This window comes from Anopheles marshallii, chromosome 3 (assembly GCF_943734725.1).
Source record: "Anopheles marshallii chromosome 3, idAnoMarsDA_429_01, whole genome shotgun sequence".
Classification (NCBI taxonomy): Eukaryota; Metazoa; Arthropoda; class Insecta; order Diptera; family Culicidae; genus Anopheles; species Anopheles marshallii.
In genome coordinates, this window is record NC_071327.1 from 73796479 (window position 1) to 73823144 (window position 26666).

The following is a 26666-nucleotide window of genomic DNA, read 5'->3' on the forward strand; positions in this document are numbered from 1 at the left end:
TGGGTTGGTCATGTTGTTAGAATTAGACACCGAACGACCCAGCACATGAAGTCCTTTCAGGTCGTCCATATGTAGATGGAGATGTAGTGATGTGTCGCCAGAAAGGCCGTGATATTAGATCGGCAGACGACGGCGCTCGACCGCCGGAACACATCGGAACATCGGATGTACAAGACGGTGGAAACCCGAGGCAAACACGCGCTTCACTAAAGGTATGTTTCCAATAGAATTTTTATTGTAAAAGAGGTATATTTTAACGAACAGTTTGATTCAAACTTTTCGCTGTAAACGTACTATAATTATGCACGAGAACATGTTTATTTACCGATTATGTTTTATTCTTGCTATCCTACAGGAGGCCCCAGCAGTATCTCGGGTTACAGAAATTCTCTAGCAGCTTCTCCGGCCGCTAGTTTATCGTTTGCCTCCAAATGGCTCGGTATTTTGGTCGTGGTTTTTCAGTGCTGTATTGTCCGTTAGTCGGATTTAGAGATAGTGTGAGGATTGATAGAGAGAACGGTTCTTTTGGTGCACTTATGATTGTACTAAATGTGATGTGATCTCCACGCAAGAGATTCGTGCTGTATACTGATTTAACGTGACGAAAGGAAGCTATTAACAGTGTGTGTGCCGCACAGTGCATCTAAATAACGACACATTCGTGCGGGAATTTCGTGCCCGGAGGAAGCTGGTCGGGTTTGGGACACACTGCAAAAGCGTAGAGGAAGAAAATATGAAAGCCCCTCCCGATAAGCCGCCATGACTCTACTTACTTCGGTGACATCGGTTGCCCCAGTAGCCGGTACCTTCGCAGCGACACTTGTACTGCGGCATGGTCGTCACTTGCGTGCACGTTCCTCCATTCTGGCACGGTTGACGGTTGCAGATGTCACTGGTGCGACCCTGGAAAAAGTGAAACAAGCACATACAAGTGGAATCGGTTCTCAGCGTCTCGGATCTTTGCGCTAGCAAGCTCTATAAACGAACCTTCAACGCATCTTGGCACTCCTTCCGTGTGGCGTAGCGAAATTCCGATTTGCAGCCGAACGCACAAGTGCACTGACCGTTATCTATCCGGCAGCCGTGTTGCGTTTGGTCCAGATCGCAGCACTGCGTCGACCTGATAAGTACGGCGACTGTAAGTAAGGGAGGCAGTGAGAGCCAGTACACAGTGCCGGAGACAGAAACAGGAAACTAGCCGTTAGGACTGATAAGCGAGATAATTGTTCTACTGTGTAGAGCGTGAGCCACTTCACACTGTTTTCTTGATGCTTTTGTCTTGAGAACGAGGCGCGAAAGCAGCGTTGGCTTCAACAAACTCGATCGTTTTCTTTTTTTATTTGAGGAGGAGGAGTACGAGAACTTAGGCAGTAGCATTTTTCAAATAGGATGGTATCTGTTCTCATGGACTATGTTAGGTATAATACATTAAAAGCAATATTGAATATAGAGCCGTTCGTTACCTAGTGTGATCGCACACAGTAGCGTCAAGTAACACGATCGATCGTTCCTAAACATCGCTCGCTATGGCCACTTTTGCAGCTGTTAGCGACCCTCAAACACAAACTTCGCTTGTTCTATCTATACTTTCACCAGACCAAACCCTTCCAACTATATATCTGGCAACGATCTTGCACGACTATAATCGTTGGAAAGCACTGGAACTTCTGGTACACCTCTATCCGACGGCCGTGCTGCTTCATTTAACACAACACTGCTGCATTAAACTTCTGCTTCCGTTGTTTGTTTGCTTCCGTGTTCACTCCGTTGCTTCGGTGAAGTGAACCAGTTCGTGTCCGGACACAGACTAACTCAAGGAATTTTCCTACCACTCGAAAGCCCGTTGATCGATGCTGATGCTGTGTGACCACAACACACAGAAAGATGCATTAAAACTGTTCTGATTTACTCTTCTCTTTCCATCTTTGCTGGAGTCTGCAACGGGTTCTTTACGGAAGAAAGCGAGATAACTACAGGAAGAGCGGGACGTGAATGACGAAACGACGAGGCGCTGATAACGTGATGCTGATAATGCTCAGAAAACGTAAATGCCATTACCACCAACAGGGCAAGAACGATCGCCATATGGGATGGCGCACAACATACCAACAGCACTAGGGAGAAATGTCCAACACACCACAACGTTGTTTCCGGCAAGCTGATAAATGTAATTACACGGGAGTAGTGAGGGTTTTTTTTCATTCGTAAAAGAACTAAAAATTAAATGTAACACAGAAATGTTCGTCGCCTTTGCCACCCACCCGTAAGCAAAGTTCTATTTTTATTCCGTCATTAACTCTAGAATACTTTTCGAACTTGTACTATTTGAAGTTGTGTACTTTCGTAGGTTTTAACAAATCTTTGGTGCATTTTTGGTAGATCACATCTGAAATAACTCCTTTCGGTGCCTAATTCTTTAGTTCCCTAAGAACGCGTACAGAGGCTGCAATTGTTTACTAAGCATTTGATATGGTAGTTTGTTTGCATTATTCTTAATCTTCCGGTCGGCACCTCGTGCTATTAGTAACTCTGCCAGCTCTAGATGCATGTCGCTGAACGCTTGGTGTAGCGATGTGTTTCCTTCGGTATCCTGCAGGTTGATTTCTGCCCCATAGTCAAGCAACATCTCAACAGTCTTCAGCGTGTGGCCATTCCATTGTGCCGATTTAAAGTGAAAGACAATCGACAGCAAAGCGTTCCGTCCCCACTGGTTTATGACATTCACGTTGGCACCTTTCTTTAGCAGTCGCTCCACAACGTCCATGTTTGGTTCCTCCATGTAACTGAGCATACCTATGAGTGGAGTGTATTTGTAATCATCTTCCACCTCAATATCGACATCTGGCCAATAATCTAAGCACCATCTGGCACAGCAATTAATTGCCCGGTGGCACACTTCACGGAAAAAGATGGCCGCTTCCTCCCGCGAATGTCTATAGAGACTGAGGAATAGTTTTTCCCGTATCTCGGGATAGTTTTTTAAATATTCGCCACTGCTGCAGGTAAAAAAGTCACGATTCTGGTTGCCAAGCAACCAGGGTAGGAACACGTGTGCAATCTCGTCGAACCAGGGCAGGTCTGCGATTTGCAGAATCAAAGCCCAACCGGCACAGTGCAGCTTGCGCTTCAGTGTCTTTACCAGTGCGTTCCCATCAATGAGCTTCACATCTGCACCGTTCTTCATCAGAAACCGTACCGAGGTGCAGCAAGTGCCAAGCGATAATGGCACATTACCATCGTGCGTTGCTTCGTTTACATCAAACCCGAGCTGCAACAGTTTCGTCTGTATCTCTTCACCTGTGGAGTGTCCTAAACGGCTAGTTTGATGCAGTAAGTTGTACCCGTTGTCGTTGGTGACCGTCGAATCTACGGGCCACTTATCGTACAGCATATCGAATGCAGCCTTACTTCGTACAAAAAAGATGGGCAAATTGCCTTCGTTATCCTTTCGATTAAGATCGATTCCGCAACCTAGTAGGTTCTTGATCATTTCCTTCTCATCGTAATCCACCGCTTGGTGAAGAAGGTTCTTGTTATCCTCATCTACCAGGTTCTCCAACAGTACACCATCTTCACCCATTGAGGCAAGTGCTTGATCGAACGATTTTTTCAGTGCATTAAATCTATCCATAAAAGCTGGAAGAAAAGTTAAAATAATGAGTATCATTTGTTGAAGTTCTTAATGCTCCCATACTCACAATTGTTTTGCTGAATTTTAGCCGCTTTTGCAATGGTGTCGTTAATTACATCCTGCTTCTCTGGGAATGCTGCCGCGAGTAGTGCAAATGGTTCTCTGTACACAGATCTATCGAACCAAGTCTGACCAAGTGCGTATTCCTCCAGTTCGGCGGGTTGAGAGCGAAGATAGTCTTTGTGATGTTTCAGCATTAACTTAAGCTTATCCACTAGCCGATGGCTCAAATTAACACGAAGTATCTCAAAGGCTGCTTTGGTTTCAAAAAACGATTTCACGGTAGGATGCTGCTCATACATCTCCTCGATAAACTCTAGAAGGTTCTGTTTATAGAGATGATGGAGCACGTTCGATTTGTCTCCATCTTCCAGTTTTAGAATTTCCGGATTACGGCGAATTTCCTCTAAACAGTACTCAAGTGCTACCTGTCTCGAAAGCAATTCTGACACGTTAAGACGCTCACCGTTGCTGTACGTCAGATCGAGTCGATATTGCACTACGTACTGGGCACACTGCTTTTTCACATTTGGTCTAGCCAGTGACCATGTGGTCATATAGCTGTGTTCCTCACATTTGTAGGGAAAAATGCGATTAAAGGCTTCCGACTCCGTTTCACCGAACATTGCTGTCCGATACTTTAGCAGTGCCTTCAGCACGTAATCTACAAGCGCTGGGTTATTTTTTTCCAAGCAGATGTGAAACACATTTTTCTGTTGATGATCTACTACCGTAGGATCATATTGGTTAACGTATTTCGTTAGCAGTAGTTTAACGATATCCATTTTCATAGTCCGGCATGCCGTCATCAGTGGAATAGTTTCGCCATCTCCCGTCGCGGAGAGTTGTGCACCGTGCGCTATCAGAAGAGGAATCTTTTCCACACGATCGTACATGCAAGCCGTCTGCAGGTAGGTCATGTTATCTTTTCGTAAATCGGATCTGTCCAGCGATAAAACACCATTAGGCAGCAGCATATTAATGCACTGCAGTACAGCAGATTGCTTTTCCGTGGAGCACACATCAAGCGCGACCAGTTGATTTCCGTTGTGTGGGGTTAGAAAAAACACAAACACTTGCACATTGAACGGGATCGCCGACGGACACGAACTGGCCACCAGTTGCACTTGTTTACGTTCTTCTGCCGTGCCGGCGATCAGAATGGGCCGTTTATTCCAGCAATTGTTTTCCACTTTCCACAGGAACCGTTTTTCCATGTGTTCTTTCACGATTGCCAGATCGGATGTGTATCGCTCTAGCAAGATGTTCACTGCCAAATATGCATTTTGTACAATCGCTGCATGCATAGGAGTTAGCCCGTCCTTGTTGGGTCGGTAAGGATTTTCTCCTTTTTCCAGACATTTGCGAATTTCTTTCGGCCAATTATTTGCCACGCACCAGTGCAGCAGATCGTCCTTAAAGTGGGTTTTGTTCAATTTTCTTCTATCCATCGTTGTTATGTGGTCAAATTAGACTGCAAAACACCAGTACCGTCGAAAATTACCGGCCATTGACAACTGAACGGAACTCGATGCCCTGCCATGTATTTTATATTGAAGGTATTGCATTCTATATCGCAATGTGCATAGCATTGCGTCATATAACGACACTCTCGCGGTGTTGCACAGTGTACTGAAACATGAGAAAATTGCGCTGTGATGCATAGAGCCATTTGATGAATCACGTTTTCGCTTTTTCAAACGTCAGTTACAATATCGGCCAGCACGCGCAGGACAGATTGCGAGCTCTGTAATTGGAAAATAGGCATAAATTTGTTACATTTATAGTACCAATTTTGTTTGACAAAAAACTAATCTTGAAACAGTTATTATTAACACAAAATTTTACCAATTTTTGTAATTCTGTTTCGGCGCTACTGGTTTGTTATTGTTTACATGCGAATGACACGGCCAACGGAGAATGTAATTTGAACAATGGGAATTTCCTGGTCAGGATTAGGTTACATTCTGGTCTTATTTATATGAACGATCGAAAAAAAAACAATATAAATGCAGAACGTTTATTAAAAAGTTGAATTATGTTTTTATTATTTTGCAGAAATCACGACCAAAGTTGTAATTTAAAAACAGTTCGCTGTTCTACCGTTTGGTCACCCGTTGTGGTTTGTTTTGTTTACGTTCGTGTGGAGGTCCGTTTTGCCGACAGGGCATGACAAGAGTTGTTTGAGATCTGTCAAACGAAAATTTTCCGATCTCTGTTTGCAGCTGTGTGGAGGGTGTGTGATGATTTAAAACGATGATAATTTGCTAGTCAGCAAGTGGCTGTGACCGTACATTGTATCCACAACGTAATCAGACCAAAGATCGCGATGCAGCAAATGTAATCGGTTGTGTGTGCATCGTTTGAAAGTTACCTGTTCGTGAAAACAACAACCCCCCAACGATCGACCTCGGTTATCGATTATTCGCGACAAGGATACACCATACGTCTTTTGTGTGATTGTGTCACGTACAATTCCCACTTGCCGTTTGCAAGCATCGGCAGGCGTTCATCGTTTGCGTTCAAGGATAAACGAACCGTGCGGACCATAATAGCGCCATGCCAAGTACGCTTCTATTCGCAAATAGCAATGAAGGCCGCGTCTATGCACTCTCCACTTCCGGGTCGGCCTGGCGCGAGTTCCTCTACCTGGGGCTGGAGTTTAAGAAGATCTGCGTAGTACCACACTTTATGTGGGCTATTGGAGGCGACCGGCAGGTGTACGTGCACGTTCACGGGCTCGATGTGCCGATACGCATCAAGGAGGAAGCGTACGAAAATGAGCGCTGGCTGCCGATAGAAGGGTTTTCCAACCGATTGCTTCCCACCGATCGGTACCATTTTTCCAATGCTGACGGAACTGTTGATCGTAACATCGATAAGGTGCGTCTTCCCTCGATGGCCTGGCAGTGGGAAGGTGAATGGCAGCTTGATCTTACCTTAGATGGGCAACCCTTAGATCATGACGGTTGGACGTACGCGGTGGATTTCCCTGCCACATACCACCCGCAGAAGAACTGGAAATCGTGCGTCCGACGCAGAAAATGGGTGCGTTTTAGGCGTTACTGTGCCCTCAACTCTTGGTGCGCGGTAGCACCATTGCACAAGGATCCCACACAGGAACCGTTCATCGACGTGTCGATCGGTGGTGCTAGTGTGCCCGGAGCATCGCCGGGTCTGTTGCTTGTGTGGGCCGTTACAGCACACGGTCGGGTAATGTTCCGGTCGGGCGTTAGTACAACCGCACCGGAAGGATTACGCTGGACGGCCGTTACAACGCCGTCCGGTTGTGAGGTGTCACAGATATCCGTCGGCGCAACGGGTCTCGTATGGGCCGTGCTGTACAATGGCCGGGCGATTGTACGTGCCGGTATAACGCGTGATACCCTCACCGGAAGCACATGGTTGGAGGTGAAACCACCGGGAACGAACCTCAAAATCTCTCAAGTCGCTGTCGGCACCAACTCCGTGTGGTGCGTTACGAACGACAATCACGTGTGGTTCCGCCGTGGTGTACACGGGGAAGCGTCCGGTGTAAGCGAGGATGCCGCCATCGGAACCGGTTGGGTGGAGATGGTTGGCAACATTTCGTACATTTCCGTGGCAGCTAACGATCAGGTGTTTGCCGTTGGTTCGGAAGATCGTGCGCTTTACTTCCGGTCGGGTGTTTCTGCGTCCGATCCTACCGGGAAAAAGTGGCGCCTTATACAGCTTCCGATGCAGCTGAGCCGCACTTCGAGTAACTTTTCGTTTTCCAGTCGCCAAAGTGGAAACAGTTCACCGACCACGACCAAGCATCGTAGTTTGAACAGCTTGTACAAGGAACGGCTGCAGCAAGAGACGGGAAATGCTGGCGCTGGAGTTGGTGGTGGAGGAACGGCCGGCGGAATCGAGGAAACGTCTCGTTCAGCACCGACCGCGAATGTTAAAAATCGTCCCGAGCTGTGGCACAAGCCGGAACTTTCGCCCGATGCGCTTGCGAGTCAGTTGGAAGCGAAGCAACAGCAGCACGTGGGAAGTCTTGTGGAGAGTAAACTCACCCAGAAGGTGTCATTGGAAAGTGTGGCCGGCACTAGCGTACCCGTCAGCAACGACGTGTTCGAGATCTCGGGCAAGCAGCTGAAGAACTCTCGTGCCTGGAGCCCGGTACGATCAGTTGGATCTGTCGTCGGTACCGAGGCGCATCCGGAAACCGATTCGAGCGTGTTCGAGGGTGAAACTTCACGCGATTCGGGCGTTTTTGGAGAGTGTGAAGATCATGGCGGTTCACAGAATTGGACCGACTGTGAGGTACAATGGGTTGGCTGTTCGGCCGGGGCAGCTACAGTCGATCCGGCCATGCTACCGAACTGGTTCAACGATAGTTACTCGGTGAACGCATCGGAAGAGCTGAACCAATCGTGGCGTTTACGACTGTTGGACGATCTGAAGAAACGGCTACCAGCGTCCGAAATGGAGAGCGGTGCCTTTGCACACTATGAAAAAGCGATCGAAATGAGTTCGTGGGTGAAATCGGGTGAAGCTCGCTGTGCTAAATCGGGCCACCCGTTCGAGGACTGTCTGATCGAGCTGGAATGGGTGAACAATCAGGGAACGGGTCCCGATTCCGGTACGCTAACCGTGCTCAACTCGGACGGTATCACGACGAAGATGCAGTTTTCGTTGTCGGAGATTACGTGCATCATGTGCTGCAGTGAGCCCGGTTCACCGCGGCTTGCCATCCACGCGCCACGTTTGCCACCGGGATCATCGCCGTTGAAGCTACAGTTTAGTGGCGATACGGATTTGGAAGATTGGATCTCCCATCTTACGTCGGTCTGCTGTCAGATAAATGAGGTACAGGGCCGACCGTCGGTACGTTCGGTGTGGATAACGTCCGGGATGGGCGATGTGTTTGTGTTCGATCCAATCAACCTGGAGTCACAGCAGTGGGAACAGGACGCCAAAAGCTACCGCCAATGGATTGATCTGAAAGCGATCGAAACACCGTACTTGACAGCGCTTCACAATGGGTAAACTGTAGCATTATGTCTAAAGAATCTTTTAGGGAAAGTCATTCAAATCATGAGTTGACTCTCAAAATATTCCTGAATCCGCATGACTTCAAAAATCCTAGAAGATTCTTAACTCCTCATTAATTCAAAAATCCTCAAAGATTCATAAATCCTCGAAGAATCGTATTTCCTTAGAAATCAATGACTCCTCAAGGATAAATGCCAAAGATTTATGAATCCTCGAAGTTTCGGAAAATTAATGACTCTTTAAAAATTCCCGAATTCCCGAGATTTGATTCTTGAATCCTCAATGATTAATGAATCCCCAACAAATCAATTCAAATTTCATTCACTTTACTGATATTGATGTTTTATTTCTCTCGGTAGGATGCTTATCGGTTCGCGGTTAGAAATTAGCGGCTTCATTTACGACGACGCCGATCAGGTGCGGTTCGATCTGCAGGGTCATCCGACAGTACGTTTGCGCCACAAGCTGGAAACGCAACGCAACATTCCGTTGCACATAAATCCCAGGTTTAACGAGAACCTGACGGTGTTTAATTCGATGGCCGCGTCCGCCTGGAGCGAGGATGAAATTCGCGATCGGTTAGTAACGTTTGCACCGGGAGCTGAGTTTAGGCTGGAGATCTACAGCGATACGGATGGTTTTCGGGTGAAGGTGAATGGAAAGGAACATCCCAAGTTTCACTATCGTAGCGGACTCGCTCCGGACACTGTTTGCAGCCTGTACAGCAGTGGCCGGGTGAAGATATTGCAAATTGTGTACGATAGTCCGAAAATAATTATACCACTGAGGGACGTGTACTGGCGTCAGATCGGAGGCCATATGAAGCGTGTCATATCGTGCAAGGCTGGTGTCGTGTGGGGCGTTGGGTATGACAATACTGCCTGGGTGTACACGGGCGGTTGGGGTGGAGCCTTTTTGAAGGGCCTGGAGACGAGCAGCCAAGGAATCAACGTTATGACGGATACGCAAAATTATTACATCTACGAAAACCAACGGTGGAATCCGTTGTCTGGCTTTTCGTCCACCGGGTTGCCAACGGACCGACATATGTGGAGCGATATTACGGGCAAGCACAAACGGAGCAAGGAGCACGCCAAGCTGCTATCGATGCATTGGCAGTGGATTAGCGATTGGATGGTGGATTTCCACAATCCGGGCGGTGTCGATCGGGACGGCTGGCAGTATGCGGTCGATTTTCCCGCCTCGTACCACGCGAAGAAACAGTTCACGGATTACGTTCGGCGACGGCGCTGGTATCGCAAGTGTCGGCTAACGACCAGTGGCCCTTGGCAGGAGATTGGCAATACGAAGGTGGTGGACGTAGCGCTGCAACCGGACAGCGATGAAGCGGATTGCACAATCACGGTGTGGGCGATTGCAGCGAACGGTGATGTGCTATACCGGCGCGGTGTATCACAATCTCAACCGGCAGTAAGTGTTTGAAAGATCGAGCTCAAATATGTACGGCTGTATCTAATGTAATGTACTATTTCTTTGCAGGGCACCGGTTGGGAACACGTACCATGCGATCAACCGCTAACCAGTATTAGTATTTACGACAACAAGGTTTGGACCGTAGGTAAAAATGGCAGTGCATTCCTGCGATGCGGTATTACGGTGGAAAACCCAGTCGGCAACAAGTGGCAACTGATTGAGCCACCGGGAGGCGTTAGTTTTAAGCAGATATCGGTGGGAACGTGTGGCATCTGGGCACTCGACACGGTTGGACGTCTGTCGGTGCGGAAGGAAATCAACGGCACATTCCCGGAGGGAAGCCATTGGCAACTGTTGCCAAACGTTTTGAATGATCCTCCGCACTACGAGGGAAATAGCGGATTTAAAAATGTGTCCGTCGGTGAGCACGTGTTTGCCGTGTCTCAATCTGGCTACGTGTGTAAACGTAGCGGCATTACACCATTGAATCCCGCCGGCACTGGTTGGATACTGGGAATTCAGGTGAGTAATTGGAAGAAAGTTCTTATGGGAGGAGTTCTAAAAGAGCAATTAAATTGATTTATTTTCCTTCATGTTCTTTTAGGCAAACTGGAGTTCCGTTAATGTGACTGGATTTTACGATTGAACGAAAAGTGATAATCAGTATATTTATGTTAAGGCAACGTAATACAAAACATACAATTAGCCTGAAAGATGCTATTGCTTAAAAACCTTACAACAAAAATCTCACTGTAAATGAATGTGTACGCGCGCGTATTTGTTGTTCAAACATCTGCTTACTTATACACTATTCCAGCAATAAATTAGCAACCGCTTTACAATTAACAATGATTAATTCCTGCGCAATCATTTCGAATTACTTTACATTGCAACGGTAAATTATGCACCAAATATAACCCGCGTAATCTCACATAAGTTGAGTCGCGTTCGTGCTTAAGTTGAAAAAATTGAATTTTGTTAGTCGGATTCGTGTAAATTGATTAATATGTAGAACAAAACACGTTGTTTGGTAAAGTTGATTATAATAAAGCATATGCTACAGCAATAATTAATGTTGTGATCTTTTTTTTGACAAAATATTGTAAAACAGAATTGAAACGCGGAGATTCTACCGGGAACGTTGACAAAGTTGGCGCGTATTCGCGAGTCGTTCGCGGCTGCTACATCGACTTCTGATAGACGCTGATGTAGTCAGTTCTGGATGATAAATAATTTGAAAATGTGATATCGATTATTGAACTATTTAACCTTAGTAAAGTCTACTATTTACTAACTAAAATATAAACAGATATTTCAAAATTAATTGATCTACAAGTTGTCAAACAATATGGTAGAATAGGCGAACCTTTATGCAGTCTGTGCCTAGCTGTCAAAATCTTCAAAGCGCATGTTTGTGAGCAAAGTTTGTATGTGAGTTCCAATTTGCAAAAGAAAAGAAGTGATCATTTCTCTTACCAACCTATTTGTGATATTAAATTTACACATTTTCCCCTAAAACCTGCAGAGCGCAAGGGTAACATGTCGTCCGAGCAATCAAACGCCGCAAACAATGGTGCGAAAACAACCGCCATAGGCAATAAGGCGAAATCCACCGCGCCGAAGGTGGTGCTGACCGAAGACCAGCAGGCCATATTTAATCGCATCGCGAAGAATGAAAATAGCGAACTGCGATTGTTACTGTCGCAGTACAAAACCAGCGTAGATTTTGTGGACGAGAATGGTATGACGCCGTTGCAGCATGCCGCGTACAAGGGCAACAAGGAAGCGGTTCAGCTGCTGCTGGACCAGGGAGCGGATGTGAACTCGAGCAAGCACGAGTATAACTACACGGCGTTACATTTCGGTGCCCTGTCCGGCAATGCGGAGGTATGCTTGAAACTACTGTTGGCTGGAGCCGATCCGAAAGCGATAAATTCCGTCGGTCGAACACCGGCCCAGATGGGCGCGTTTGTTGCGAACCACGAAGCGGTCGGAACGATAAACAATTTCGTACCGCTGAAAGATGTCGAGTGCTATACGGTTGATCGGGGCCAAAAAGAAACGTTGCTGCCGGTGGTAGTGCTGGAGCCGTTCCATAGTTTCATAATGCAGGTTAACATTCACCCGGTCCGAATACTGTTGAACCTGCAGAAGTACGGTCTGTTTGCCTCGGACATGAAGAACCTGCGCGCGGTGCTGGTAGACATGATGGAGCGTGAGATGAAACGGCGCGGCGAGGTAAACGAGGTCATGGCCTTTAAGTATCATTATCTCGGGTACGTTATGGGAGAAATTGTGAAGCATCGTGACTACATAAACTCGCGGCGCGATGCGCAACAAGATCCAAAGACCGATTTCGTGGAGCTGTTTGCGAAGCGAGTTCTCAAACCGAACAAGGACGGTGCGCTAGAATACGTGGAAGCCCTCGTGCGCGAATGTGTGCGAGAATTTCCATTCCGTGAGTGTACCATCTTTCGGCAGATGGTAGCACAGCTTACCAGCAAGGATAATGTTGCACCGGCGCTCGATATTGCCCGAGCGGCCATAAACGGACAGCGCGGGTTCCAGGACACGATCACCTTCTGCAGCTCCTGTGGAGAGGAAAAACCGGACAAAAAGTGTTCCAAGTGCAAGGAGGTGCAGTACTGTGATCGGCAGTGCCAACGGTTACACTGGTTTACCCACAAGAAGGTATGCAGTAGACCGTCGGTAGCAGCGGGCGAGGCACAGAATTCCGCTCCGAAGGATATCGATTCGACGGAAATTAGTGAGCAGCTTCAGAAGCTTGTTGCTGGTTGAGATGGGAAGGGCAGGAAAGTGATCAGGACACTCGCAAATAGCATTATTGTATGTCTGTCCCAGTGTGTGTGTACTGTGTTGATGTGATTGGTGGAAAAATTCGATGGGCATGTTTGTCGGGTAGAGAGGTTTAACTAAAATGTCGCATTTTTCATGGTCAGTGTCATGGTGTAATGTAACATTGCAATGAAATCAATCATGGTTCCAATAAATATTGCTGGTAATTATTAGCTAAGCAATGGATCGTGTAATGGTAGCTTATTCTGCGCAAATGCTCCGTTCCGAATCATCAAAAATGTAAATGAAGTAGGCTGTGCCTTTTTTTCAGCACATTCAGTATCCACACGTTCCAGTTTTCAATTTGACTAAAGTAGGTACGAAAAGGAAATTGATCCATCATTATCTTTTTATGCTTGCATTTTATTTACGTTGTTAAATAATGATTTAAGAATTTATATTATTTTTTTGACACATTTACATTAATTTGCACCAACGGCAATGGTTTCGGTGGTGGGGTTTCCTTTTTCAACGTTTTTGGACCATTTTGTTCCGGGCGCTTTGCATGTTTCTCGATTCCATTGTCTCCTTTGCCCTCTGCCTTACGTTCAGGACGATTCCGAGCAGCATCAGACGCTGGTGGTTGTAGTTTTTCTGCTCGCGATGCTGAAGGTTTCAATTCTTCCTTTTTTAGACTCGATTTCGGTTCCCCAGCCTTGTCCTGTTTAGTGTTTTTCTCTGCTACACTAACATCTCCCAAGGAATTCTGCTCTGGACGGCTCGATTCATGGCGATCTTCTTGCTTGGCAGCTGCTTTGAAAAGAATGTCTTCATCGATGACTTCAGCGCCGTAGGCAAGCCTCGCTGATGGTTCTTCCAGTTCGGGACGTTTCGATGGGCGAATTTGAAGAAGTCTTTCGTAAAGCTCAATTAAAAAGCTATCCACTGATCCCTCTGAGTGGGAATCAGAGTTGATGCTGTCCTCCTTTTTAAAATGTTCGTGAGGTTTGGCAAAAACTCCCGCACTAAGGCCGATGATCAAGAGAATGGTTATTTTTGTCATTTTGCTAACACTGAACTGTTTTGCGATCGTTTAATGTTGTATAAGTAACTGATGATGGTTAAAACGCCATGTTCCCTTTATATAGGAGCTCGGTATTGGTTGTTTAGGAAACATAACAAATATACACAACCACTTCACAGGATGTTCAAACAAACACACTCACTGCAACTACTTGAAGTCGCTTCGTTTGGGAAATTTTGCTACATCATGTTCTTTAAAATTAATTACGAATTAGATTTTCATTTCCCCTTTTTATGTTATATTTATGGTAACATGAATTAATACCTCTAAACATCTTTGGGCACGTTTTATGCACTAGCTTGTTCCAGGAGAAGCATAAAAAAATAAAATTAGATAGACAAATACTTATGATGACAATTCAAATTCTGATCATAACATACTGTAGCAAACATGTTGCAACACGTGACGATTTATCCTGTTAAACTGCACTCATTTGCCAAAACGTGATTGGAGCACGCGTCCACCGGGAAAGCACGCGCGTTCGTCTCAAGTACAGGCAAACAAAGATGCATCTTACCACACTTGTTGTGATGAGAACTTTTCTCCGCGCTGGGGAAATACGGCAGAAAGTATCGAGTAAGTGTTTGAATAATTGTCTCACCGATGAGTTGACTTCATTTCGTGGATATTAATGTATGTGCGCCACCGATTGACGGGCGCATATAAAAGACTCGCATCGGCATCGAACCGATATCAGTATCAGCACCAGAGTCAAACGCAAAGTAGTAGTGCACAATGGAGAAAGCTGTAGTGTTTTTGTTAGTGGGTCTCGCAGTTATGGCATCGGCGAAGCCGTACGAACCAGCACGTAAAACATCCGCTCCCGATCAGCTGTCGTTGTATCCGTGGTACGAACGTAATTTCTTGTACGGAACTGACCGCATTCCCAAAGAATACTTAGACCGCCTGTTTGGTGAACGTGTGAAGGATTCTTCAGTGGATCTGCCACCGTTTGTGCATATGCCCAACGAACTGCCGAACGATCTAATTGGTAATGAGGCAGAGCATCGTGAAGAATCTATCGATGGGAAGCCAATTGCAGATGAGAAATCTCCTGAGTCCCAGAACGATCGAATTGACAATGAGGAACAACCTGGAGAGCAGCCGAAATCTCCCGAGTCCCAGAACGATCGAATTGACAATGAGGAAGATCATCAAGAACAACCGAAAGACGAGAAGCACGAGAAGCCTATTGATGAGAAAGCAAGCAACGATGGCATCGAAGCAGATCGAGAGAAACCGGAGCAACCGGAGCCTGACCAAAAACCGCAGCAGGACGATAAGGATAGGAAACAACAGCAGGATGGCGAAGGAGAAAAACCAAACGCAAATCATGCGAAAGGAAAGCATTCAGACGAGCACAAAAAGCGTCCTAAACCTGGACACGCTTTGATTCCTAAGCCCCCGAAGAAGGGAAATCGGCCGGGAATGGAGAAACCACCTAAAGGTATTGCTTCTCATGATCGCCAATCACCTCAGCAGCCAGGAAAGGAAGTTCGACGTGACGGTCCTCCTCAACCACCGCCCCGTAAACCGGAGTCACCTTTGGTACAAATCAACGTAAATGTTGCTGCAGCTGGTTACTAAATCGATGCTAATCCTAACTTAAGCAGAAAATAAAATGTATTGATGGATTATATTCGAATCGTTTTTGATCTGTTGGTCTTACCTTGATCGTTCGTGGTATGTTGCGAGAGTCTTTAAACCACTCGCGGTCGTGTCTCGTCGTCGTTAGTAATACTTCTCCATTCTTTCTAGTACATCATTAAGAGTTGGCCGCAGTAGTTATCAAATATCTGACCTTATCGGATCTAATAATTAATGTTTAGCTACCAGGTACCTCCATATACTAATTCTCTATCGAGTCTCCGCAGATCGTGTCTCTACTAAATTTCCATGTCCAACTATATCCACTATATCTTTTGGTATATCCACGTATACTAATTTAGTACACATCGTTTATATGCCATTTTAGTACTGATATATTATTTTAGTATCTGCCATCAATCAGGCCACCTCCATAATCCCTCAGTATCGGAAGTTGTGGTAACGTTGGGCTGGACCCTAACGAGGGAAGAGGGCCACCTAGCATTGATTTTGCTAAAATTCAACTAAATGGCCAAATTACTATGCAGATAGGTCCGTTACTATGTTACATATACAGTGCTCCAAGTCTCTGGTAGTTGAGCGTTGAGTCTCAGTGTTTGAAGATAAATTACGGACAGAAAGCAAAACAAACACGCTACTAGCAGCATTTTCAAGTAACCATTTTTATTACCATCGCCTTTACCCACAACAGTGCAGGTCATCGCCATCGTATCGCTATGTACACGGCTCTTACCATTTGAAGTACGCCGGCAAACAGTCGTTGCGGCTCCGTCAGGTAATGAGCAAGTTGCGTTGGTTGTCGATCGAATTGTAGCCATTATTACGTTTTTACTACACACCTCATTGTCTTTAAACACATTTATATTCGCTTAAACCTGCCTAATAGAGACACTGTCTCGACATATCTAAATCGGCCTGATAACCGTCTAGCGTTGTGATTCTGCTTGCTGCTGCAGTGCAGCGAGCAAAGGTGTCGATAAAAGATCGCTTCTTTTGAGCGTGCCATTCCCTCCGGCACAGTCCCTACCCTGTTTTGCAATGGTAACGATGACGCACAGCGTGTGTTTAGATGAACAGCTCATCGTTTAGCGGGTTTGCGCGTTAAGCGTCCTGCCCTTTACGCTCGGTATGCAAATCTAACTTAACACGCTCACATTCGAATGAGGACTGTGCGATTCGAATAAATAATACACCCGGGAACCGGGAACCGGAAACAGTTGCACAGCTTATTAAACGAAGTAGAAAAAAAAAACCCCATCCCGTTCCCTCTGCTTACGCACGAATACACGTGTCCACATGAAATCAGTCCCTTGTCTACGTCCACCCCCATCCTGTCTAGCCCTACCCCTTGCGCCTTGGGAGCGACCGTTCCAGGGTAGGGAAGTGTTTGCTCTATTTCTGGTGTCCCAGCACTTGTCTACTATGTACAAACGGAACGTTGAACGCATGCAACGAAAGAACCATACGCAACGAAACAAAACAGCTGTAACAGTAACACTTTTAACACACCGCCACATGCACCGCAGAGTCGTTCCTCTACAGCTCCGTCGAGTATTCTTCCGAGTTGATGGAAAACTTCCGCCAGCAGATATGATCGCCACCGGTCGGTGCGTGTCCGTTGCTGATGAAAATGTCCCGATTGTAACCGTGCTGCCGGTCGTCTGCGGTCGGTCCGCCACCGTTCCGTGGGCCACCGTCCTGATGGTAGGACACGGCGCTCTGTTTCGCACCGTGCACTGGCACCATTCCGTTGCCGGTGCTGGGATGATGGTGATGGTAGTGCCGTGCAACATTCGCATGGTGCTGGTGATGACCCTTGGCAAGCGGATTACGCACGATTGCGGTACTGCGACCGAACCCGGCGTGCGCTTCATCGTCCGTGGGCAGGATGTCGATACGCGACCCGAAGCTATTGTCGGACGTTTTGCGGGCGTTCGGCAACAGATCCGCCTGGCTCCGTTCGCTTGGCGTACGTTTGGTGTGGTCCGTCGCACGGGAAGACTTTCGCGAGCTGGCCGATATGCGCGGGGAACTGTCGTCCGTAGTTTCGGTGAGCGGAAGCGGTGGTAATGGGGGTGGCGTGTCCATACCGTAACCTCCATGGTTTGCGACGCCCGTCGTGTGCTGTTGCTGCTGCGAGGAGTGCTTGCTGTAGTGCGGATACTTTTCCACACTCATGTCCTCCTCGATGGCCGAATCGCCAAAGACGGAACCGCTGTAGTTCGGGGAATTGCTGCCCGCCGTCGAGAGGTTCCGGTTAGACGATGCGCCGTACTTGTGCGAGTGCGTATACTGGCCCTTCTTGATGGAGTTGGTGTAGTCTTTCGTACCGCGCCGGCGCAACGTAAAGTCTCGCTCGCCCGTATCCTCGCACACCGATTTCCACTGCTTCCAGGCGTGCCGCACTAGCGGATCTGCCGGTCCCCAGTCCTTCGAGGGCTTTGTTGCTCCGTGGATCATGCTGAAAACGTTGTAGTCTACCTGCTTGCTGATTTCCACACAGGCAAGCAGCACGATCACCGACAAGCTGAACACGACCGGCAACCACTTGGGGAAGTAATCGATCAGCAGGTCATTGTCGTAGTAGGTTATCGACCACCAGCATAGCAGCGCCATCAGCAGCACCGGGATGAACCCCCAGATGAATAGCCACGCCTTCAGCACTGGGCGGCCGAGCGAGAACTCTAGATCGGTGTAGAGATTCTTCGACCCATACACCCAGATGATGAGGATGATCTCGAAGATCATTGCACACACGGCCAGCGAGCCGACGATCCGCGTGTCCAGGATGCGCGGAAAGATGTAGTTGGGACAGAGCAACCCGGCGATGGCGACTACTAGCCCCGCGAGACACACGGTATAGTTCGGATGCTTCCGGATGATGCGGGTCGAGGTGTAGATGTAGATGACGATCGACACGAGCGACGAGATGAAGATCATCGTGTACGACAGCGCGGGTATGAGCCGTTGAAGCGTCGGATCCGACTCCTGCACGGTGATGGCCCGATCGTAGATGACGGTAAGGGTGCTCAGCTCCGGATAGAAGGGATGTGACTCGGTGAAGCTGTTGTTGAACTGGAACACGTAGAATAACACCGCGATCGCCGTTACGAGTATGTTGAAGAACATGTACACGAATGAGGTCCTGTCGAGGAAGGAAACGCATTGATTAAAATTAAATTCATATGCAATGAATGTTGTCCCACCAGACACACTTACTTGATCGCGTCCCCTTTGTAAAGGAATTTCCCCGTCAGTACCGGTACCGCACCGAAACCAATGTTCAGCGAGTAGATCACCTGGACGAGCGCATTGAACCACACCGTACTGTCCGCGAACGATTCCGGATGGAACGGCCACAGATCCGGGAAGTATTGCTCGTTGATCGCCTTCGTCACCTCCCAGCCGGTTTCGAAGATCAGCAGTATTAGCGCCGCAAACCCGAACAGATAGACCGATCGGCGATTGATTTTCCCGCTGTGCGTACTGCAATGTGTGGCAGAGGTGGAAGGAATTTAATGGAAAGGGACTTTATTGTATGCTACAACATCATCATCATCGATACGTACCACACCATCGAAATGACCCACAGCAGTATGAGACTCAGCGCCAGCAAGCCAAAGTACAGCGAGCTTCTCCACACTGGACGGAGAAATGTTAATCTGTCGAGTGAAAGCACAGGTGGTTTATGAAAAAAGGGGGTTTATTCCTCCAGCAAAAAATGTGTCAAACACGATCGCTGAATGCAAAGTACGTGCGGTGAGCGTTTAAAAAAAAAAGAGGCAATAGATCGCTTACTTCAAACATTCCTGTCCACTGCTTTGCTGTACGTCGTAGCCATTCTGTGTAGGGGGAGGGAGAGAAAAGAAAGAAGAGCGATGAAACGATCGAATGGTATGAATCGGTACAAATTGGTTGATTGGTTCGTGGAAAGAGTGGTGGCTGTCCAACCGTTTCGGCGCAATGACTCACATAAATGGCTTGCGGGTTGATCGTAACCGATTTGGAGCACTCCCGCAATGGCACAGATTTGAATGCTAGCATACCGATGTAGAGCAGTGCAATCACGGATTGCATCGATGTCCATATCGCCGCCAGCCACGAAGCAATGCGGCCCACCAAGCTGGCACCTGTTTGGATGGAAACGAAAACGAAATGGGAAACGGTATAACAACGATTGCGTCAGTGTCAATCGATTAAGATCCGAAACAAATGGCTAAAGTGTGTTATACAGCAGCGAAAACACACAGCATTTTTTTTAAGTACATTGAATTTAAGGTAAATAATTTGTAGCAAATATATCACTGCGAAAACATTTTATATTACGTTGAAACTAAATGGAACATTCTAAGAAAAGAGATCATGATCATTTTGGAGTACTCGACTCGAAAGCAAAATATAATAAGCAATTACGGATAATTAACTATTCTCCAGCAATAACTTACCCTTGAGGAAGGGAGCCGCACGCCACATGTGGGCCGAACCCTGGCCGAGAAACTGGCCGAGCGATATTTCGAGCAGTACCACCGGGAGCCCGACTAGAAGGAGCAGTATAACGTAAGGTACTAGGAAGGCGGACCCATGCAGCTGCAGTTCCCGCGGGAACCGGACCACGTTGGCGAAGGTAAGGTTCAGGCAGAGACATAGTATCACACCGCGAAATATGGATGATCTTGACTGTGGGGCGAGACAGAGAAGGAACATAACATCGAAAGATTTCAATGAGACAGCAAACGACGAACTCGCTCGGTATACAATTATTCTACAAATTAGTACATAATGGTTTTTTTTAGGGGTGCTTCTTCGTCTGCTGCGAGAAAGTAAATTAACTAATGCGAGATAGTAATTTAAATGTTTGATAAGTATGTTTAAAAATTATGGATCTTTAAAGTATTTTAATCTTTAAAAGCATTTTTCAAGAACGATCACTACTGTCGGTGGGAAAAGTACCCCACTTATTTTCGCTCATCCCCCTAGAAGTGCTTTGGAAAAACAGAACCATTTGCTCGAACGGTCACTCCCTGAAGCGTGAAAAGCAAAGAAAAAAGCGAACACCAAAGGGAGAAACGCGATCACCATTCGGTTGGGCCCATTCTACGAAGGATCGTACATCTTCTTCTGTTATGCTACAGCATTCAGATTCCCCCCTTCGGGCAACAGAAAAAGCCTTCGCCTAATGTGGTGTGTAAACGATCCGATTGCTTACCTTCTTGTAGAACCGAAACTGTTCATCATCTCTCGTGTAGTAGAGATAATCGAGCAAATATTTAGCATTGTTGACGTCCATTTTCCTCATTGTGAATCGAATGGACTGTTGCTCGTGTGTGTTAAAAAAAAATCGACCTTATTATATTATCCGACGACTCTTGCCGTTTACTTAAGTACCAAACTATGTTACGCTACAAACAAAGCCCAACCGCGGGGAGCTTTTCCACACAAATACAACTCCACTTGTCAGTTTGGCGGTAGGGTAAACGGTACGGTTGTAACATTAAAAAACAAAACCTTTTTTTTGTCGCTAACATTGGCACATAAATCGTTTACAAAACAGCTGTCGAAGCGTGCGTATTGGATCGCTTCCGCGCTAATCCGGTTGTGCGTTGGCTCGTTTTTGAGTACATTTTCCTCCCCGATCCGTGTGTCCGATCGTTCCGGTTCGTGGCTTAGATTACGTATGCGACAGTTTGTTGACACTCCATTTGTTTGTGAACAGACAATAAACAAAAAAAAAAAAACGGAACGCAACAAAAACACTCGCGGGGTTTAATTTCATCTTCTCATTCACGTTAATTGTTTTGCTTTTGCGGCTCTGTGTGTTTAAGCGACGTTTACGCACAGGGTAATGAATTGTTTTTTGTTTTTTTGTTGTTGCGTCTCTTGACTTCAACACCGATCGCTTTCGCAGATGCAGGGGATGTTGTGTATCGTCACTTTTCTGCCACACTTTCGCTCTCGCGCTTAACTACCGGGCGTCATCCTGAATTGGTGGCAATGAACAATGGCCATGAAGCTGGCCTGGTGGCTCGGTGTGGTGTTGTTTTACACCCTGCTGGTCACAGGGCCCACGGGGTGATTAGCATCCCCGATCGGCCGGTGATCGGTCGTTCCGATTCAACCTGCTGGATTGGCACCGTTCGTCACACTCGCTTTCGTGCTGCTCATGCACCAGTACGCCCACGGGTACATCAATGACCTCGGCCGAGCAATGGCGGGACAGCATTTCACCGTACCGGTACACTGTCTTACGGCTATCGAGTGGCCGGATTGAGCCGGGTGCCGTGCGATGACAACGCGACATAATTATCGATTTCGGTGCATAACGCGGTCGAGGTGATGCTTCTTGTTTTTTTCCCAACCGTTTCTGCACGGAAGATGGCACTAATCACATTTTCACACACCGTTGCAATAATAAGCATGCACTGCGACGAAGTGCTAAACAGCAGGAAACACAACACTCGCGGCAAAACGAAAAGGGCTGAGAAACAAAAAGACACAACCGACATGAAGGTAAGGGACAAAAGAAAACTGCATTCCCGCGAGGCCGATTGAACTCCTGCGGACCGATCACCTCACCTCAGTGCAGTCTTAATCGCACGAGTACTGAAGAGTGTTGGGCACTAGTACGGGCCCTTCGAGCCCTCCGAGCGCAGCACGGAAAAAAGTCCACCCTGATTGGGTTCCGATAAGAAGTGGCCAACCATTTCGCCGCGAGGGTGAAACCAATTGGCAAACGAAAGCCGTAGCAGATATGGCAGCCTTTTTTTCCGATCAGACACAACAATAAGCGAGCGCTTGGGCACAGGTCCAGATGCACACCGTTTGGGAGAGAGAAAATTGCAGCAAAACTATTTTAAATCACGCTATGCAAGACGGATCTTCGGTGGTTATGCTGTCTTCTTTGCGTGGGGAGGGGGGGCCTTGTCTCTAGCCCGTCTGGAGATAGCATTTTTCGTTAGATCATTATCGTACGGGTCGTACAAATGTTGCACTCGGGTTGGTCACGAACATATGTCGACATATGCCACCCTTTTGCGAGGCAGCAGGCGGTAATTGAACGAATCAATTTAATTTCGCAAGAAAATAAGTTGTAATTTGAGCTCATTTGAGTCCAATTGGAGTCCTACTGGTGAAAGTTTGGGGCATGTCATGTGAACGACGAAACATTGCTGTGTTTTTCCTACTTTTCTATGAAAATATCAATAAAAAGCCGAGGTGTAGTTGAGTTAATGCAATTACAGAAACATTCAACTGGTTCTTGTTCACTAGTTTCGATCTAATTCGATTCGTCCCAACCTTTGGGCGATGAGTTGATGAGCTAATAATGTTAAAGTTCCTACATCTCATAACAAATATTATTGACACCTTAAAATGTCCAAAACCGACCTTGTTAGGGTAAAGATGTTCGCCAGTCGATGGAGCGAAACATAACTCGAAATTGTTATTACAATTTCCAGAAAACGATTCCAATATTGCAAAATCAGCTCCAATCCCCATTACAAAACCCATCTTCCGGTCCGGCTGAACATGCAAAGCAAGGCACACGAGGTGATCCAACAAGTGTGACAATAAATTTGTCGTTACAAGCGACACCGTATCCCCGATCCGTTTTCCGGCCCCGGTGTGCAACGGCGCGCAGCAAAGACGTACGGACGAGATGAATGTGAGAAATTGGATGCTTCTGTAGTTCCGCCTGCCGCTTGCTCTGCCCGAAACGGGAAGGCCAACTTCATGCATCAGCTGATGGCGGACCAACCACCCCCGGGGTGGGTATGGTGTGGTATGCATATCGAGATCAAACTTGCCGGTGCATGAAAAATGTTACAGTGGCAGCACTGCCGAGCACGGCGTGTTGTCGTCGACGAGTTGTCGTAGTCTCAGGTGTACTGAGGCGGTACTATGCGAGAGCCAGCGACTGAAGGTCCGTGTCCAAGGCAGAAGGCAAAGTGTGGTGGTCGAATGCAACTACAACAGGGTACAACTCAATCCCCGCAACTGCAAATACGTCATCGGTCGGCTTGGGCTTGTGTGGTATGGAAATGAATTCCGCTCGAAAAGGTAGTAATATATTGCCGATGCTCCTACACGTTTGTTACACACCCCACCGAACGGGTCGAAAGTTGGCCTTCGGTACAAAAAAACACACACATTCAATGGACCAAAGGCGTCAAAAAAGCACCATAGTTCCGCGTGGTGTAGCGTATGGAAAACCAAAAATGCCCACACATCTCCTACACCAGAGGTCACCTTTGATGGATCGGAAAGCTCCCACGCGATCGATCGAGGGTTGACTTTCGGTCGCGATCGGCAGCGATCTTGCTGCTGGAGGACGACTTTCTAGCGTGCCACACTTCCGCGAATATTCCGCATCTGTTTCCGTCTGCCGAGTGCCGTCGATTGGGTGGAATTTGCGGAATTGAGTGGTAATTGTAAACGAATGCCACCACCGTCAGCGCGTGCGAATAGGCAGAACTTGAACTTTAAGTGGTGTGGGCGGGTAGCTAAGCAGCTTTCGAAAGCTTCACTCATATGCTTGAAGTGCGTACCAGCTGTAGAACCGGGAATCGGGTGTAACAATGCTGCAAAACTATCTTCCACCGGCCGCTGACAGAAAGGAATGCATGAAAGGACCAACGGCAAACTGGTTCCTGCCAGTGTGTATGCACATTCATTCATCGACTGGTTCGAATTGCGTCATCATACCACGTTCTGTTGATGGGGGATGATTTTCGCTACATCACACAATGCGGCAAAAAAGTACCCCTCGAGACTGCCCATACAAACGTTCGTTATAATTATATTAAATATTTAAACGAATCGTTTCCAAAGGTGCTTCTACCAATGGGAAGAAACGTACGTATCAAAACCATTGCCCTTCGGGTCTCGTTTGTGCATTGAGACTGCAGCAACCCTAAACCCTCTACGGGGCACGCCACACGCCAGATTTATTGCATACTGCAATCTATGAACGACGGCCATGCTTGTTGTTGTGGCAAAACAATAGAGCCGCGCGCTCAAAGCAAAAAAACACTTTCATCCGCATTGTCTACAACCGTACTTGCCGTTGCACGCTGTTGTGAATAAATCTTGCATTAGCATAGGAAAAGTCTAATTAGCTGTTGATAAAGCCATTAAACTCTTAGGCGGATTTTTATAGCATTAGATTGTTTAATGCTTTCGCGGTGCAATTGATGATACCAAAAAAAAAAATTGGAAAAAGTACCTCAATACAACCCTCACAACCCATGAGAAAAACCTCCGCACCCCAACAACGCTATTTGCGATTAATAATTTAAAAATTAAAGCCCACAATAAAATGAAAGTCGCCCAATATTTTGGGACTGCTTTGGACCGTTTCACAAGAAGCCCCACCATAGTGACCAGGGCAGAATCGATGAGAATTGTTCCAGTTCCAGCTTGGGGTGCCTCTTTTTATATTCCTTCGCATTGCGGTAATACTTTTCGTTTTTGAAAGCTAAAGCAAAGTAAGCTGGAATTGTGATTGAGGCAAGATCTTATCAAATAAGTTGCTCTTTCTGTGATATTCATGATTCACTGTGGGCAAGTGCGATTGATGTACATGGTGCGATGGAAAGAGCATCGATAGAAGGGTTTAAAAGTGATGTGCCGCAGATAGTTCTTGAAGATACTGCTAGATACTACAACGACCGGACATAGGGCCGGACAATTTTTGGGGTTAAGCAGTTTTATTGTAGATGGTCCATGGCTTTCACATGCCTTTCATAGAGTAAGAACCCTAGTAAATATTAAACCACAACCCATTTCTTCAAAATTAAAAAGCTAAAAGCTAAAGGAACGCTAAATTCGCTTGGTACTTCTTGCTATTTATACTTGGTGCTTATAGTGTTAATGAAAGAAACTGCTCGCTATAATAGGAACACTAAAGAAGTCCACTATAAATACCATAATAATTCATCTTTATGCCATAAAATGCGTTGTGCCATAATAACGAATAGTAATGAATGGACACAATACTAAAAATCCTCAAATTTAGACGGAAACCTATTTATGTTTTGCTATTTCCACAGTAAAACTTCTGTCGAAACCAAAAACAAAAAAAGGGTAAAAGTACCATCTCGTAAAGGATTAATTACTAAGAAGCTAAAAACAAAACCAAAACAACCACCACGTTCGCTACCGGATCCGAAAGTGATCAGCTTCCGAGCCGGTCCACAAATTAATTACTAACAGTATGGCGATCGGTAACGATCTCCGCTCTCCGTGCGGCTCACCGGTTGGCTCATTACGGTTTTGCACGAAATTTCAAACATTAAAGTACGAGGTACTTTAGTCCACAAGCCCACCAACACTCCCCGCTCTCGGTTTTGGTGTTGCTGCAAACATACACACGGTTATGTTGAAGCTTAGCTTTAATTATGTGGCAGCTTTGGGCAAGGCCGCTTTCGTGGGCTTTCTTTTCGCGTGGTGAAACAACGTGGTGAAGCGATTGGTGGATGGTCCCCTGTCGGCATGGTTACCATAACAATAGGTTTTATTTTTCACTTTCGGGGACCCCACACGCGGAGGTGGATGGATCGAAGAGCAAGAAATATAACGATCGAAGGGTAAAGAAAACACATTATCCGATATTAACTCATTTTACAATCGGACACACACAGACACTGTTACACCTTACACAAACACGCTGGAAGTATACACCTGTGTGAGGTGAACGTAAAAATGCACTTGCTGCACTTTCTGCAGTGATCGATCGGTGGACAACGGCGACGATCGCTCAAGGATCGAATATGACCTTTAACGGTTGGCATTTTCCATTTTGTTTTTGTTTTCTCTCTCGCATGCACAATGCCAGTAGCACAGATACGTTGTAGAGCGCCAATTGAACGAAAGATTCGTCAGGACACGCGAACCATCACCACTGCAAACCACACGGCGTGGCATATTCTTTTCGATCACTTAATGCACTTATTTTACCAGCCCCCCATTCTGGCGCCCACACCCGCCCGTCGCCGCTTTCGAACGAATTTCCAAAAACCTTGAACCAGTTTGCAC

The 26666-nt window shown here is 46.7% G+C and overlaps 5 protein-coding genes across 5 annotated transcripts in view; 2 read left to right on the plus strand and 3 right to left on the minus strand.

The window, feature by feature from the left end:
- Positions 1–643: 643 nt before the first annotated feature.
- On the minus strand, positions 644–1518 carry LOC128714248 (neurogenic locus notch homolog protein 2-like). Its single transcript, XM_053809123.1, has 4 exons — positions 1464–1518; positions 988–1136; positions 774–903; positions 644–708 (listed from the first exon to the last, which is right to left on the minus strand). Exons 1-4 carry the CDS (start codon positions 1516–1518, stop codon positions 644–646), a joined length of 399 nt encoding a protein of 132 aa, XP_053665098.1.
- An 898-nt stretch (positions 1519–2416) lies between these two features.
- LOC128713976 (uncharacterized) lies at positions 2417–5142 on the minus strand. Its single transcript, XM_053808851.1, has 2 exons — positions 3699–5142; positions 2417–3636 (listed from the first exon to the last, which is right to left on the minus strand). Exons 1-2 carry the CDS (start codon positions 5140–5142, stop codon positions 2417–2419), a joined length of 2664 nt encoding a protein of 887 aa, XP_053664826.1.
- Positions 5143–6250: 1108 nt separating this feature from the next.
- LOC128711585 (tectonin beta-propeller repeat-containing protein) lies at positions 6251–10793 on the plus strand. The gene is made up of 4 exons (XM_053806467.1): positions 6251–8703; positions 9073–10144; positions 10214–10669; positions 10752–10793. Exons 1-4 carry the CDS (start codon positions 6251–6253, stop codon positions 10791–10793), a joined length of 4023 nt encoding a protein of 1340 aa, XP_053662442.1.
- An 893-nt stretch (positions 10794–11686) lies between these two features.
- LOC128713926 (ankyrin repeat and MYND domain-containing protein 2) lies at positions 11687–12946 on the plus strand. The gene has a single exon (XM_053808797.1). It carries the CDS (start codon positions 11687–11689, stop codon positions 12944–12946), a length of 1260 nt encoding a protein of 419 aa, XP_053664772.1.
- Positions 12947–17171: 4225 nt separating this feature from the next.
- LOC128711283 (sodium- and chloride-dependent neutral and basic amino acid transporter B(0+)) overlaps positions 17172–26666 on the minus strand; it is a 30978-nt gene continuing 21483 nt past the window's right edge. The window contains exons 3-8 of the mRNA XM_053806150.1: positions 20081–20312; positions 19608–19765; positions 19434–19477; positions 19205–19297; positions 18855–19121; positions 17172–18780 (exon numbers count right to left, since the gene is read on the minus strand). Of these exons, the coding sequence (XP_053662125.1) occupies positions 17172–18780; positions 18855–19121; positions 19205–19297; positions 19434–19477; positions 19608–19765; positions 20081–20312 (2403 nt within the window). The remainder of the gene's footprint in view (positions 18781–18854; positions 19122–19204; positions 19298–19433; positions 19478–19607; positions 19766–20080; positions 20313–26666) is intronic.

Excerpts from the sequence above, each read along its gene's own strand:
- LOC128714248 (XM_053809123.1), bottom strand. The coding sequence starts at position 1,518 with ATGTTTAGGAACGATCGATCGTGTTACTTGACGCTACTGTGTGCGATC. Across the intron at positions 1,137-1,463 it reads ACTGTGTGCGATCACACTAG|TCGCCGTACTTATCAGGTCG; the intron begins GTAACGAACGGC and ends CCTTACTTACAG. Across the intron at positions 904-987 it reads AGTGCCAAGATGCGTTGAAG|GGTCGCACCAGTGACATCTG; the intron begins GTTCGTTTATAG and ends CACTTTTTCCAG.
- LOC128713976 (XM_053808851.1), bottom strand. The coding sequence starts at position 5,142 with ATGGATAGAAGAAAATTGAACAAAACCCACTTTAAGGACGATCTGCTG. Across the intron at positions 3,637-3,698 it reads TAAAATTCAGCAAAACAATT|CTTTTATGGATAGATTTAAT; the intron begins GTGAGTATGGGA and ends CTTTTCTTCCAG.
- LOC128711585 (XM_053806467.1), top strand. The coding sequence starts at position 6,251 with ATGCCAAGTACGCTTCTATTCGCAAATAGCAATGAAGGCCGCGTCTAT. Across the intron at positions 8,704-9,072 it reads TTGACAGCGCTTCACAATGG|GATGCTTATCGGTTCGCGGT; the intron begins GTAAACTGTAGC and ends TTCTCTCGGTAG. Across the intron at positions 10,145-10,213 it reads TATCACAATCTCAACCGGCA|GGCACCGGTTGGGAACACGT; the intron begins GTAAGTGTTTGA and ends ATTTCTTTGCAG.
- LOC128713926 (XM_053808797.1), top strand. The coding sequence starts at position 11,687 with ATGTCGTCCGAGCAATCAAACGCCGCAAACAATGGTGCGAAAACAACC.